This window comes from Astatotilapia calliptera, chromosome 1, assembly GCF_964374335.1.
Source record: "Astatotilapia calliptera chromosome 1, fAstCal68.1, whole genome shotgun sequence".
Lineage (NCBI taxonomy): Eukaryota > Metazoa > Chordata > Actinopteri > Cichliformes > Cichlidae > Astatotilapia > Astatotilapia calliptera.
This window is the reverse complement of record NC_137422.1, coordinates 26,460,491-26,474,428: the sequence shown is the minus strand read 5'-3', so window position 1 is coordinate 26,474,428 and position 13,938 is coordinate 26,460,491. Positions and strand designations below refer to the sequence as shown.

At 38.2% G+C, this 13,938-nt stretch overlaps 1 protein-coding gene across 1 annotated transcript in view; it reads right to left on the bottom strand.

Annotated features, from left to right (window-relative positions):
- The window catches only part of tspan15 (tetraspanin 15), a 40,675-nt gene that overhangs the window by 10,739 nt on the left and 15,998 nt on the right, over positions 1-13,938 (bottom strand). Inside the window, exon 4 of the mRNA XM_026170546.2 lies at positions 8,923-9,018. Within this exon, the coding sequence (XP_026026331.2) occupies positions 8,923-9,018 (96 nt within the window). The remainder of the gene's footprint in view (positions 1-8,922; positions 9,019-13,938) is intronic.

Genomic DNA, 13,938 nt, shown 5'->3' with positions numbered 1-13,938 from the left:
GTCAGGCGGCGTCATCAGTATGCTGATATGATGCCAGTCTGCCAAAGCAATACTCCCTCCTCTGTTGGTGTGATTCTGCACAGCTGTTTTTCCAGCACTGGGTCAAGACCCAAAGAAAGGTCACACACAAAACCCCCCCCCCAAAAAAAAAAAAAAAAAAAAAAAGCCACAACAACAAACAAAAACTTAATATAAGAACACAGAGTTCTCAGTGTGGTAGGTGCAACAGTGCAGTATCACCCAATCTAATCCCGTCTATGAGCAGACTGTTCAATTCATTACACAGCCTCATGACATAAAAATGAAGCATCTTTTCAAAACACGTCCATCTCCTGAGATTCTGATGTGACGTGTGAGAGTGATGGATGGATTACACAACAGTTTGTTTACTAAAGTTGAAATTGAAATACAAAGTCATTTAAAAGTGATGTGACACATTTATTTTTATGACCCTCACTGGTGACAGTCATGACCGAAGCCATTATGTTCTAGGGTTGTCCATCTGTCCGTAGCTCTTAAACTGGCAACCTCGACAATTACAGAGCCTTCATGGAGTAATTGTTAAATCAGTTCCCTTCACTTCTCTCTCTCTCTCTCTCTCTCTCTCTTTTCACCCCCAGTGTGTGGCTGAAGGAATTCTGTGTGTTTACATCCTCATGAATGTGACATGTCAGGAATTTGTATAAACATTAATTGGTCAAAAAGTCACCCTCACAAAATATTTAGCTGAGCTGGTTTGCAGAGGTATACAACAATAAGCTGGTAGCTCGAGTTTATTTTATTTATTTATTTTTATTGTGATTAAATTTCCAAAAGTCTCCTGGAATTAAATATTTGCAGAATAAGCGACTAATTTTGTGACTGTCCAGCTGACTGATGACGAGCTGCTTGCATGCAGACTGTGACTAATCGTATGGTTAAGTCCCCCTCTGAGCCAACCGCTCAAAGCGTGGGTTGCAATTACAGCAACATAATGAGCATGTGATTACAGGTTAAAGACTGAGGTGTTTTTTTTCCAAAAAGTTTGCTAAACTTTTCAGGATCACTTACTATTGTTACTGTATTAATAATAACCATAATTATGACTTTATTTATATAACATTGTTCAAGCTCCACATTACAACGTGCTTCACAGGAGCAACAGAATAAAACAGAATTAACAAATAGAGGGGGAAAAAAGACACTTTAAAGTAAATTTAAGGGGAGGGAAAAGCTTTCTCATCAAAGTATTTTTTAAAAGATGATTTCAAGGAAGTGACTGACTCTCACACACACACACACACACACACACACACACACACACACAGCTTAACTCAACTACCTCAAAACATTGAGACTGGACTGACTAATCAACACAAGCGCAAACACACTGACCTACACCACCAAACCATCGTACACACCAACCTGTAAATGCTCTTTTGCACAATATTATTACTGGACTTTTTGCACTAACTTCTGCACTTCCTAATTTTTGCTGCTACACTAAGGAATGTTTACTGTTCCTCCACTACCTCAACTCATCATCACAAAACCTTATTATTATGTTACGTTGTGGGGTTTTTTTTGTCACACTGTCACTTGCTGCTCTTGTTTGCACATTTGCACGTGCACTTTGTTGTCTGCTGTCTGATAACAAAAAAAAGTCATCCTTAGATAGTTAGTTTTTTGTTAATTTATGTTGTAATTTATGTTAGGTCAGTCTGTCTTGTCTCTGCTAGCCAGCTAACTAGGCCTCTTAGTTAGCTAGTTTAGAGTTTTTCTGTTAAATTATGTTGTAAATTTATGTTGCATGTAGCACCTTGGTTCCTGGAGGAACGTTGTTTCGCCTCACTGTGTACTGTTAAACTGTATATGGTTGAAGTGACAATAAAGCCAACTTGACTTGACTTGACTTGATTTTGCCAGACAGGTTGTTTCAGATTTGTCCCTTTGAGTTTTCAGTTGGGCCCCTGGAACAGGCAAAAGACCTCTGGTGCATATGGTAATTACTAAGAGGTCAGAAATGTAGCTTGGAGCAAAGCTATGAAAGACTTTAACAGAAATCAGTAAAATCTTAAATTCAATGCTAAACATTGTGTAAAAAGGTAAGAGAAATGTGATCTTGTCTCCTCGTTCTAGCTGAAAGTCTGGCAGCTGAGTTCTGTAGAGTCTGATTTAATTCAGTAGAATGACATTCACAAGGATCTAGAGGTTGGCCATCTCCTGGCAGCCTCTTTTTCTACAAAAATATTTTGCCCAACCAAGTTGACGAATGGTTTGCAGCTGTCACTGAAAGAGGTTGCTGCACCAAAAACTTGCATATAATTCTTTTGTTCACTAACAGATTGCTGCAGTTGCCCATAGTTTGCATGGAAGATGGCAACTTGTATGCAAACACTTGCTAATGAAGCACTGAACAGTTGTGAAAAATTTGAAGTGTTTCTGGCTTGCAACTCATTCTTCAAAGTAAACATTGTGCCTTAGAACTAAATCCAATGTATTTTTCTTATATTTTCACTACTGCTTGGAGATTAAGTAGTGAGAGTTTGCAAAGACGTTGGCGGCTTCCATAAGAACCACTAGCAACCAAAGCACGGTAGTTGTCAATGCAGCACCTAATACCGGTTTGTGAAAAATTGCACCTATCGACGCCAAACAACCTTGAAGAATACAGTTTTTTCCTAGTGACTTACGGTAATACATACCGGTAGGTTCACTGTCTGGACTCTAAAAGTGTGTCACTGGGGCTTTAGTTCCCATCAAACCAGTAGGTCTTGTAAAACCAGCTGCTTGAAATTTTTACAGCAGGGAACCAGTTCACCCACTTCCCCGAGGCTGATATAGCTCCTGAAAATGAGTTTTCTCTGCTTTTACCAAAAATTATAGTATTTTGTCATTTACACAAAAAAACAAACAAAAAAACAAGTGCTGTAATAACTCAGTACATTTGTATAGGTACAGTTTTAAACTCTATTAGATGGATGGAAAAGGAGATCTAGTGAAGATTTGTTTTCAGGTCTGTTAATGTTCCATATAATCATAACCATACTGCAATATAAGTTCAATGTCTCTACCTCAACCCATGAAAATGAATACAAGTGTTTCCAGTAAGTGGATGGCAAAGGTTAGTGTTTGTGCATTCATGTAAGATTTATTAATGGACTTCGTACTTTTCTTGTTTGTTACTGCATTTTGTGTTATGTTTCTGTGTTTATTATATTTTCATTGACAGACACCACTGGATGAATTTTAATGTTATGCTCACAGTTGTCTCTTAATGAAATTTACCATGTCTATGCACAACTGCTATGCTTAAATTGCGCCAATGCTTTCCGTGATGAATCCAGAATTTGCTTATAAATATGCATGATCACTTCTGAGTGAAACATGCAGCACTCAGGAAAGATGGCGTTTGAAAGAGTGTCTGCCTGAATGACTTTTTTGTTTGAAGTGCTCTAACACTTCTTGGTATACACAACAAAGCCCGGCTGCAGTGCTGTGGGGGTATTTATTGCTGTGCCTGCAGCACAGATTGTGGTTAACAAATGATGTGACGTTTTCAAGCTGAACTGTTTTTATGAAGCAAGTGTCTGCAGTGACTAAGGTATTATCTAATGAGGGAAATGAAAAATTGTTGCTCCTGGCAATGAAACCAACAAGTGGTCAATAATATGACAACTATTTTGATAAATTATGCATGTAATTGTGTGAGAAAAATGTCTCCTCTGTCTCCTCTGCAGGGGCGAAGAAAGAGGCAGCTTACTGGTGGAATAAATGTCACATCTCCATTACAATACTGAGGCACAGTGGATAGAAAGGGCAGCTTGAAATCGAGTTAATACCGGATATGATGCGACCTACCACTTATACATGAACTCTGTGCTCAGAATGAGATGTTTCCTAATATCTTTACAGCTGGAACAAAAAGCTTACAGATGTGGTTTGTCACTGAAGACACATCTTTAAGTATGCTTCAAACTAAGAGATCAATTATTTTGTGGTTCATGTGACATTTATCATTCTGTGTCAAAGGAAGAGCCATTAACAGTAAAACCAGTGATAGCGTCACACTTTCAGACACTATACAAGATTTCAGATACGAAATGGTTAAAAGTTATTTTGTAAAAAAATGGAAATTAGACTTAAGGCCCAACTCTAACTTTTGTCAACTCCTCAGATGGATTTTGCTTGGTCTTGCTCAGGTGTATGCCTGCTATGTTAGTGTGTAAATGTAATGAGAAAAACAAATATGCAGAACCCTTCTATGTGACCCCATGCCTGTCCTACTTGCTTTATTCGGTTAAGAAACAGGAAGTGGTGGTGCGGTTATTACAGTCTGGAGTTTGAACCCTAGAGTCATTCCACATCCGCTTGTAGAGCCAATCGTCAAGAACTTGAAGTAAGCAATTTTTTGTGCGACTTTATCAGTCTCTCACAATCTCTCACATGAGGTGGGGGAATGTTGCTTCAGTTCATTTGGTGACACAGCTCGCTCAAGTCTTTTCTTTCCCATCCTTTCTGTTGCAGTTTTGTTGCTGTGCTTGGGATCATTGACCTGTTGCAGGACCCGGTTTTGCACGATCTTCAGCTGATAGACATGTAGCCTCACATCTGACTCTGGTATACAGAGTAGTTCATGGTCGAGACAGTGACTGCAGGATGTCCAGTTCCAATTCCAAACCAGTCTAAACCATCATCCCTCGACCGCCTCTTTGTCCTGATATGCTGTGTTTGGTTTTTGCCAGATGCGGTGCTATCCATTAAGACTAAACCTCTCCAATTTAATTTCATCACTGTTGATGTGTTTCGTTGCTGGCATTGTGTAAAAGACCTGAATGCTCCGGACCAGCAAACTGGCAAAAATTCGGCTTTCAGACAGGTGGTCACGCTTGCTGATGATCATTTAATCAAGAGCATTTGATTAACACCTACTTCCCCATTCCTATGGAAGCAGTAAGAGTGTACTTCATTTTCCCACACACTGCTTCTGCATTTCAGCTTAATGTTTGTTAATTAAATAATGACATGGTGTAAAATGACACGTTTTTTAGTTCACTTGAGGTTGTATTTACCGAAATTTAGAACCTGCTAAGGACCAGGTTATTTTTAACATGTCCTGATACAGAAACTCTTACAATAGAAAGTGGGTGTGCTTTTGTTTTCAAGTGACTCTACATTTGGAGTCTTATCTCAGTTATTAAAGTGAAGATGTCTTAACCTGTACAGAATCAGATTTTAATATTGTCAAGGAGAGGTTCACTTAAAGTCCATCTTAAAATAGTACTCACACAGCTATTTCTCTGCTCAAGTTACTCTTTTCTCTGATCCATGCCCCTACTGACTTCAGAAATATCTATAAATCTATGGAGCTGACCATACTGATAAATGTGAGGTTAACTGGAAATATTCTCTTCCATTTTTTTTTTGTGTTGGCTGAACAACAGACTGGCAATCTGTCCAGGGATGTAACCTGCCTCTAACCCATCACAGTATATAAGAGATGGATAAATGAATGGATGGATGGAGAAACTCAAAGGTATAACCTTGAAACTAGGCAATGGTTTAATTAAGGAAGTTCAGGCAAGAAAAAAAAAAAAGTGTCAAATTTTCATCAAAGTTGGTCCTTTATTCACAGAGGGTGTCACCAGTTGGGCATCCTACCAAATGTGAATAATGGTCACTATTTCGCTGTAAGAATAGTTTTAGTGAGAAACTTCCAGAAAATTATGAAAGTGAAGCTTTGACCTTTCGGATTTAAAAGCATCATTATATTTTTTATCCTATTAGAGATTTTTGTGAAATCTAACTATTTTAATGCAATTAATTCATCCTTCAGCCAAAGCGAATATTTGTGCCACATGCTAAGAGCTTTCAAAATGCATTTCTGAAATGACACATTCAAGAAAAACAGAAAACAATGAGTCCAGCATTGACTGTCACCAGAGGGGATGGAAGAAAAATAGCATGGCAGAAATTAAATTCTGCCTCCTCTGACTAAACAATGTGTGTGTCCCGGCTCTGAATGTTGGATTGTCGATTTCCTTTTTTGGATTCAGAGACGGTTCGATAACAAAAATAAAGAAAAGAAAAAGTGCTGACGCAACTGTTCGGGCTCTGAGGCATGAGGGCGTTTTCAAGCCTGAAAACTGGCCCCGACAATCAATTTTTCTTTGTTGTTGCAATTATGACAGATGGCTAAGACGTAGCCCCATCCAAAACATCAGCAGCTATTTACATGGAGACTGGGACAGGATGCCTCCTGTTGAGTTTACACTCAAAACACCTTCAGGCATTTTGCAGGAAAGACTCCTCTGACCCTTTTCGCATTACACACACACAAAAATAAAATAACCTGACAGTACAGACGGAGGTGCCATCTAAACACATTAGAAATGTTTTTTTCTTCTTACTGGATATGAGCTTTTCCAGAGTTCAGCGGGCACACGGGACGACATTACACAGAACACATTAAAATAAAAAATAGATGGTTTTATAATGTAGAAGAACATTAAAAACACCGCTGGATACAGAACTGTGCTCACAGGGCACAGACCTGGTATGAGCAGTGAAATATTCTGATTGCTCACAGACAAACGCAACATAAACTTCCTATTCAGTTGTTCTCACTTACCCACCGACAACAAAGGGACGCCTTTTTAAATCTTATATGAAAGGAACAGAGAAAAATGTCACCATTTACACGACGCAAACACAAATGCATGACTGAATTTGGTACCGTTCTCACAAACAAAAATAAGTTCAGAACATAGTCTCAGTGCCCTCCAAGTTTGTTTTTTCAAACATGGTTTTCCATTGAAGTTCTTCAGAAAAACACTTAATCTCTCTAAGAGCAGGGCAACGGGCCCAGCAAGCAGCTTTAAAAACCTTTACAGGCTTCTGTTAAATGGCTTTCTAACATCACTGAAGCAATCTTTGCTGCTATAAAGTTCTTCAAACATGTCACTGGATGAATCGGCTGCCAAAACAAAAAAAAGAGGCTCCTTTTATGCTTTGACAGGTAATTAATCGGCACTTCTTTTCTACACAACCAACTAAGATCTGCATAACCAAGGTGCTGCTGATCTTTGACAAAAATAAATACACCAACCAATTGTCCTAACCAACTAAGCACATGCATTATTGTCAGATGTTTTTTCCTCCAGCATTAACAAACCTTCTCTGTGAAAGAGAAAGATATTAATTTTTAAAACTCTCGTTGCATTCTCTCTTTATAAACTGACCAGATTTATTAGGCCTCTTCCGCTGCCTGTTAATAACCTGCTGAAGATCAAATTGAACATGTGAATAGGGAAGAAATGTGATTTAAGGTGGCGTGTTTGTTGATGCAATTCAGACCTGTCGAATTAGAAACTGCTGATCTACTGGGATTATCACACGCAACCATCTCTAGGGTTTACAGCGATTGGTTAAAAAACAGAAATTATCGAGTGAGCAACAGTTCTCTCAGTATAAATGCCTTATTTATCAATTTACACATCCAGCTAGTATAGAGTAAAGTTTGCCTGTCCTCGTCCCTGCTTTGGTAACCTCTGGATAGTGCAGTTTTCTCACACAATCCAAAGACTAATGTGAGATTAACTGGTCATTCCACAATTGTCCATAAGTATGATTGTGCACATGAACCATCATCTGCCCCTCTGTGTTAACCCTGAAACAGATCAGGGTGTGCTCGGTGTATTACAGAGACAAAGCCCCCTCAAAGCAAAAGCCAGTATCCTCCATTCAAAGATCGACATGCATAAACTGTTTCTCATCCTGAGAAAGTTTTACAAACACCCGTTATCAGTTATCTGGACCTGACCAAATGCACACAAAGATCTTTCTTGTAGCTTTCATGGACAATGCTCAAATGCTGTTAAATCTGCCAGTCCACAACTGTGTAAAAAATTCAGCCCATTTTCTAAACCACCAAATCACCTGAGACACAATAGCTTTAGGGAATTCAAGCAGCCTGCAACTATCACGCAATCAGGCCACAAATCCACAGTACACAATCCTTAAAATGATGAAGGCCTGTAGCGTGCAGAACATATGCCCCCTCTCCTGTGCTAATCAGAGTTTGTAGCTGGCTGCTAGTTTCAATGTGTGACCAGTCCGCTGTCCCCTACAGTGCATTACCATATGCTTGATAAAAGCTGGGAAAGAGATCTCCAGCTTCAGGCTGTGTGCATGGCGGCTCGGTGTGCTCTGATGGTCATGCACAGCGATGCAACTAAAAATTTTCAGTGAGGATTCAGGTTCACTGGTTGTGCAGTTTTAAAACAACAAAAAATCCTCAGCTTTATAATAATAATAATCAGGCTTTGTCTCTACTGCAGGAGATTATTAACATAGACTATACATAAAAGATGGATACCACTACTGTGACTTCACCCATAGTCTGCGCACTGGCCTCATTTTAGTTTTTTTAACTAGATATGACCATAACAGGATGTGAGTGTTTACCGGGATATTTACCAGCTAATACTAGTTCTGTCTAACTAGCTTGGCTGTCGCATTATAGCTGTCATTAAAGGGATTATAACAACAACATGCACCTACTGAGAGAGAGAAAAAAAAAAAAAAAAAAAGCTAAACACCTGACTCTTTAACGCATCTTTAAGAACACATGAAGCATGTCTTTAATTCTAGTTTATAATTTATAGATTAGAGGGCATAGCTTTAACCCTTAAAACTATTAAAACAGATCAGTGATCTAAAAAAAAAAAAAATCACTCTTAGTACAGATGGAGAGGTATAGGCTGTAATATTTATTTATCCTTTAAAGCTGTGTATTTGGGGATTTACTAAAGTCAAGTCAAGGAACCTTGGTTTCTGACTTTATTTAAAGTCCTGAGGGTTTCTGGGTGATTAATACAGTCCGTATGTAAAAAAAAGACAGGTGACGTTTATCAAGTAACAGGAAATTAAGAGTCGTCTTACCCTATTCTGAACGTAGTCCATGATGTTTTTGAAGTCCAAGTCATCGTAGTAGTTTACTATGCCCTTTCGAATGTTCTTGTTCAATAAACGTTCCGCCTGTGAGGGAGTTAGAAAAAGAACGCAAAACTGTGAATAGTACAGGAGAGGAGAAAGTCAGATTATCACATCTGTCAGTGGAGCTGTAGAGTTACTTGTATGTGTCAAAAACCATTTAGTTGCCATTTTCGGTGCTGTATGAAATGTCTTTGGCCCGCACGTCCTCTAAGCAAAACGGCAGTAGTCCATTTATGGTGATGTATTTGTCCTCATCCTGTTTTAATAGCACACTGCATGCTGCCCAACAGTTATAGTATGCGGACATTGTTAGCCTTAAAACGAAGCCACAACTCCAAATAAAAACAGAGCCAAATATAACCCATGTTTTTGAAAGGAGAAGCTGCAGGTTTTATTTGTAGTGTGACTTTCAGGGTTAACCGTGGAATTGCATTAAGCTTTAATAACCAAACATAATCATGACTTGTTGAGCTTAATCAACATTTTAGGGGATTTAAGGATTTAAGAGCTTTGACTGTGCAAAATTATGATCAATGAAACAGTTTAGATTTTTTTTTAATGTTAGAGCTTTTATTCCTCCTACTTATATATATTTTTTTAAAAAGCAGCCAATTGTGTCTCAAATTGTGTGTGTTGTGTACCAAAATACCCTCTATGTTAAAGGGTATTTCGGTACACAACAATCAGTGTGTCAAACAGGCGCCTGCTGAGAGCAAATGCTATCATAAGTCAAGGTGACTGATTCACTGAACCAGGATATTAAAATGAGAGCGAACTTGACCGCTCACATCTGTCAGTCACAATCTGGTGCTGTGGGGTTACATTAAGTTTAATATATAAGCTTATACAGTCACTTGGCATAAATATTTATAATTTGGAGGTCTCTTAAGAGAATTTTTTGAGAGCTTTTCATTAAATGTTTTCATTCAGGGAACGGTTCATTTACTCCACTAATTTCTCCACTCTGTTTCTGATACATTAGTCTTATTTATAGTTCATTGGCGATGAAAGCGACAAAGCGCTGTTTTTCTTTTTTACCCTTTACTTAGGCCTAATATTGTTCCTTTATTTCATTCTTCAAAGCACTGCCGACAATAACGAATCGAGAATGCAGCCTCCTCCATTAGAGCCACAGAGATTAAAAGAGATTTAATTTTTCATTTCATTTCTTCCCCTCTTGAACATATCAGGTGTTGACAGTGGATGTACTGGGACAAGGCACCCACATTTAAACCAAAGTACGATGTGCACATTTGTAGAACGAGAGCTCAAAGGGCATCATCTCCTCAAACAGGATGTTAATTAAAACGGGAAGCCAAAAATAAGTATGTAGACGTTCAAAATGTATTTTTGAAAGTCTACATACTCCATCACTTGGCCCATTTTCAGGGATTCTTTTAAAGATTGAAATCTCGATTGTGCTCTCAACATTTCATACGTGCAACCTGTTGAGCCACATCGTAAAAGTACGCCTTGTCATGAAAATCCATATGCATTAAGATGGTGATGCAGGAAATGGAAATCTGTTATAGTTGGTTTTACACTGAACAGATTAAAAATGTGACCAGTGTATCACTAAGAATCAGTCAGTTAATCAGTGAAATTAATTTCACTTTAATTTGGCAACCAATTAAAACAATTTCTATGTTTCCTACATGAGAGTGTCAGACCTGAAATGCAATAAGTAACCTTTAATGTTCAAAAGTTTCAAAGAGCAGCACACAGAGCATAGTGAGGGAATTAAATAAATATAACTCAAATTCAAAAAGATTAATGATTAATTCATTTTTTCAACACAAGTGGAGCCTTTTTGTGTTCTGACCAGAGTAGGTGACCTTCAGTCGTACAACTTTGAGCAGAGGAGGGTGAAACAAAGAGTCAAGTCCCAGATCTTATGTTTGTGAGCCTGAAGTGGAAAGCTTCATTAACAAAGAATGTCATCTGGGAGGTGGAGGAATTTCAGTTTCACGTCTAAGAGGCTCTTGCTGGATGTAAGTAGTAGATGTGATTTTCTGTGTCTGTAGACAGCAACAGATTTGTGATTGAATTTGGAGTCCAGGGAGCGCTTTTAAAGACCTTCTATGACTCTTTGGTGGCATCTGTCATTTTTTACAGTGTTGTATATTGGAGCAGCGGTTTATCGGCAGCTGAGAGGAAGAGGTTGGATAAACTCATCAGGAAGGCCAGCTCTGTTCTGGGATGCACCCTGGACCCAGTGCAGGTGGTGGGAGACAGAAGGACTCATCTCTGATGGATAGAGTCTCCCACCCCATGCATGTAAATGTTGCTGAACTGCAGAGCTCCTTCAGTGACAGACTGCTGCATCCTAGATGCATGAAGGAGCGTTTCCACAGGTCCTTCCTCCCTGCAGCTGTCAGACTGTACAATCAGAACTGCTCCCAACAAACATAGATGTTTACATCTGCGCTGTAACTGCAATAATTTAATCAACCGATTTGCACTACAACCTGGTTTGCCTCTTATCTGTAGTTAATTTTATTTAATTTAATAACGGCACTCTGTTTATAGTAACCCATTGTCCTTGATGTAAATATGTAAGAAAAATTTTGTATGTTTCTGTTCTGACCTGTTTGTTGTATATGTGTCTTTCTGGCTGCTGTTACAGCCAAATTTCCCCTTGTGGGGCAATTAAAGGATTATTCTATTCTGTCATATATTCTGACATAAAAATTAAAATAGATTTAAATAAAACACAAGCCTTTATCGTCAAAACGGGTTGAGCCTCAGGGAAATTAAAGTTTCCATTGTCATTTGTTTACCCGTGTGTCTGAAAGATTAGGCAAAAACCACTTGGCAGAATTTATTAAAACTAGGCGGGGCTGTGGACAAAATTATGTGGTGTGGAGTTGTTCTCAGCAGAGGACAGAAGGATTCTTAAGCTCTTCCCTACAAATCCACATCAAGATATTTATGAGAGTGAGCTATTTATAAAGAAAACCCAATGACGTCAGGATGTTATCAGAGAATTGGTGATGTTTGCTTGATTAACGCGAATCTTGTTTTGATCATGGCTCATATTAGTTATCATCCTCCACCAGTTGTGTTCTGTGCAAACCTCATTTCTCAGGGCAGGACTAGAGGCTAAGCACCTAACAAACTTATTCTGTAATTTTAATAACCATTAACACCATTCTGTTTTTTCCCCTCAAAATTAATTATCAAAAGGTTTTCATTTAACAAAATTATATGAGGAATTTTATGCCTAACGAACACGGCGCTGTAACATGCAAATGAGAAGGAGATAAGTCATGTCAATGTTATCTCCCCCTTCGTGCCGGTTATGGTGTGTAAATGATCTGTGACTCACGGTGCGTTGTGCTCTCCTCTCAGGTGTAGCTGGTCTGGTGTGATTAACTGAAAAGCAATAAAGAGGGGGCAGGACCCTTGGTGTGCTTTCCTTTCCTCTACACACCGTCCAGCCAGTGCAGCGGTAATTTTTGGTTGAACAGTTGTTAATTATTTTGTGTTTTGTGTATGTGTGTGTGGGGGTTTTGTGTTTTTGGTTTTTTTGATGGGTCCAGAGGGTCTATTTTTCCTGCTTTATTTCTGTTATGTTGATTTTGATAAAGAGGACTTCAGACACTACAGACCCTAGATTTACTGGCTTATCTACCTTCTGTTGTTAGCCCTTCTTTAGTAATTATGATAAAAAAAAACAAAAACAAAAAACAAAACCCTGCAGCTTTAACTTTATAAGATTATTTTTTAGACCTCTCATCTAGAGAGGCTTGGATTACAATTTAAAAACTAACTAAAAAACAAACAACAACAAAAAACGACATATTTACATCCAGATCTTGGTTTTTTTTGTAATTCTGCTTGAACAACCTCCTTTAGTTTGAGCCAAAGTTTATTTTAAATATACAGAAAATTATTGTTTACATAACATCAAATTTAATCCATGTGAAGTGGACCCATTTTCATCATTTTAATAAAAGCATAATAAACAGTGTTGTTGGAGTACAGAACCCTGATGCCTCATTTACATCGAGTTAAATCATTAAGAGGTGGAGGTTTGATAATTTGTTTCATATAAAATAAATTTTACAACATGCAGCCATAATTGGTTGTTGTTGTTTTTTCATTTAAGAATTTGTTGATGAATCAAATGAGCCTCCCACAGTGTCTCATTTTGGTCCCCTTTACACTTCATTTAAAACTGAGCCTTCCCCATAAAAAAGGATTACAAAATAAAAATCACAATCCTGATGATTAAGCCTCAATTTCTGTTGCTTTTATTAACAACTGCCTTTAAATGGCGCACCATTAAAATCTCTTGGTACGACGCAGCAGCAGGAACAACCTCTGGAAAATCCAACAGCACAGCAAATAAAGGCAATCGAGTTTTCTTGTCTAAACAGGATTCATTAAAAGGTGCTCTACACTTCGGGGTTGGGGGCCTCTACATTAGACAAGACCCTGCATTTTGAATCACCCACCTGCAGTGCCTTATTGCAGACAGTTTGACATTCAACACTGCAGTAATTTCCAACAATCACTGACTTTAACTTTCCATTCTTTACATTTTAACTATTTGGAGTTTCTATGTCATGTAAAGTTGCTCCTTTCTGGTTTAAAAAGTATTGACAGACATGATGACCTATGTTGGAAGAAGCCAGAGATCATAAGGCAGAGACAGTAAGCAGGACCAACAGGAGAACTTAAGAGGGAAATATTAAAAGTGCAAAATACAGAGACATTGTGAAAGATGACATAAATATCACATAGACAACTGATAATTCTACATACTCTTCTAAACATATGAATTCTGATCCTGTGCAAGTTTAATCTATTGTATTGGTCACAGGAAAACAGCTTTTAACAGCTTTATCTCATGTTAAAGAGAATAAGACTTCAGAAATCAAATTAAACTACATAATGTGGCTTTACTTTTCTTGGCTAGAGTGAATCTCTTCCTCGTGGTAAGCAGACTGTCAGTGT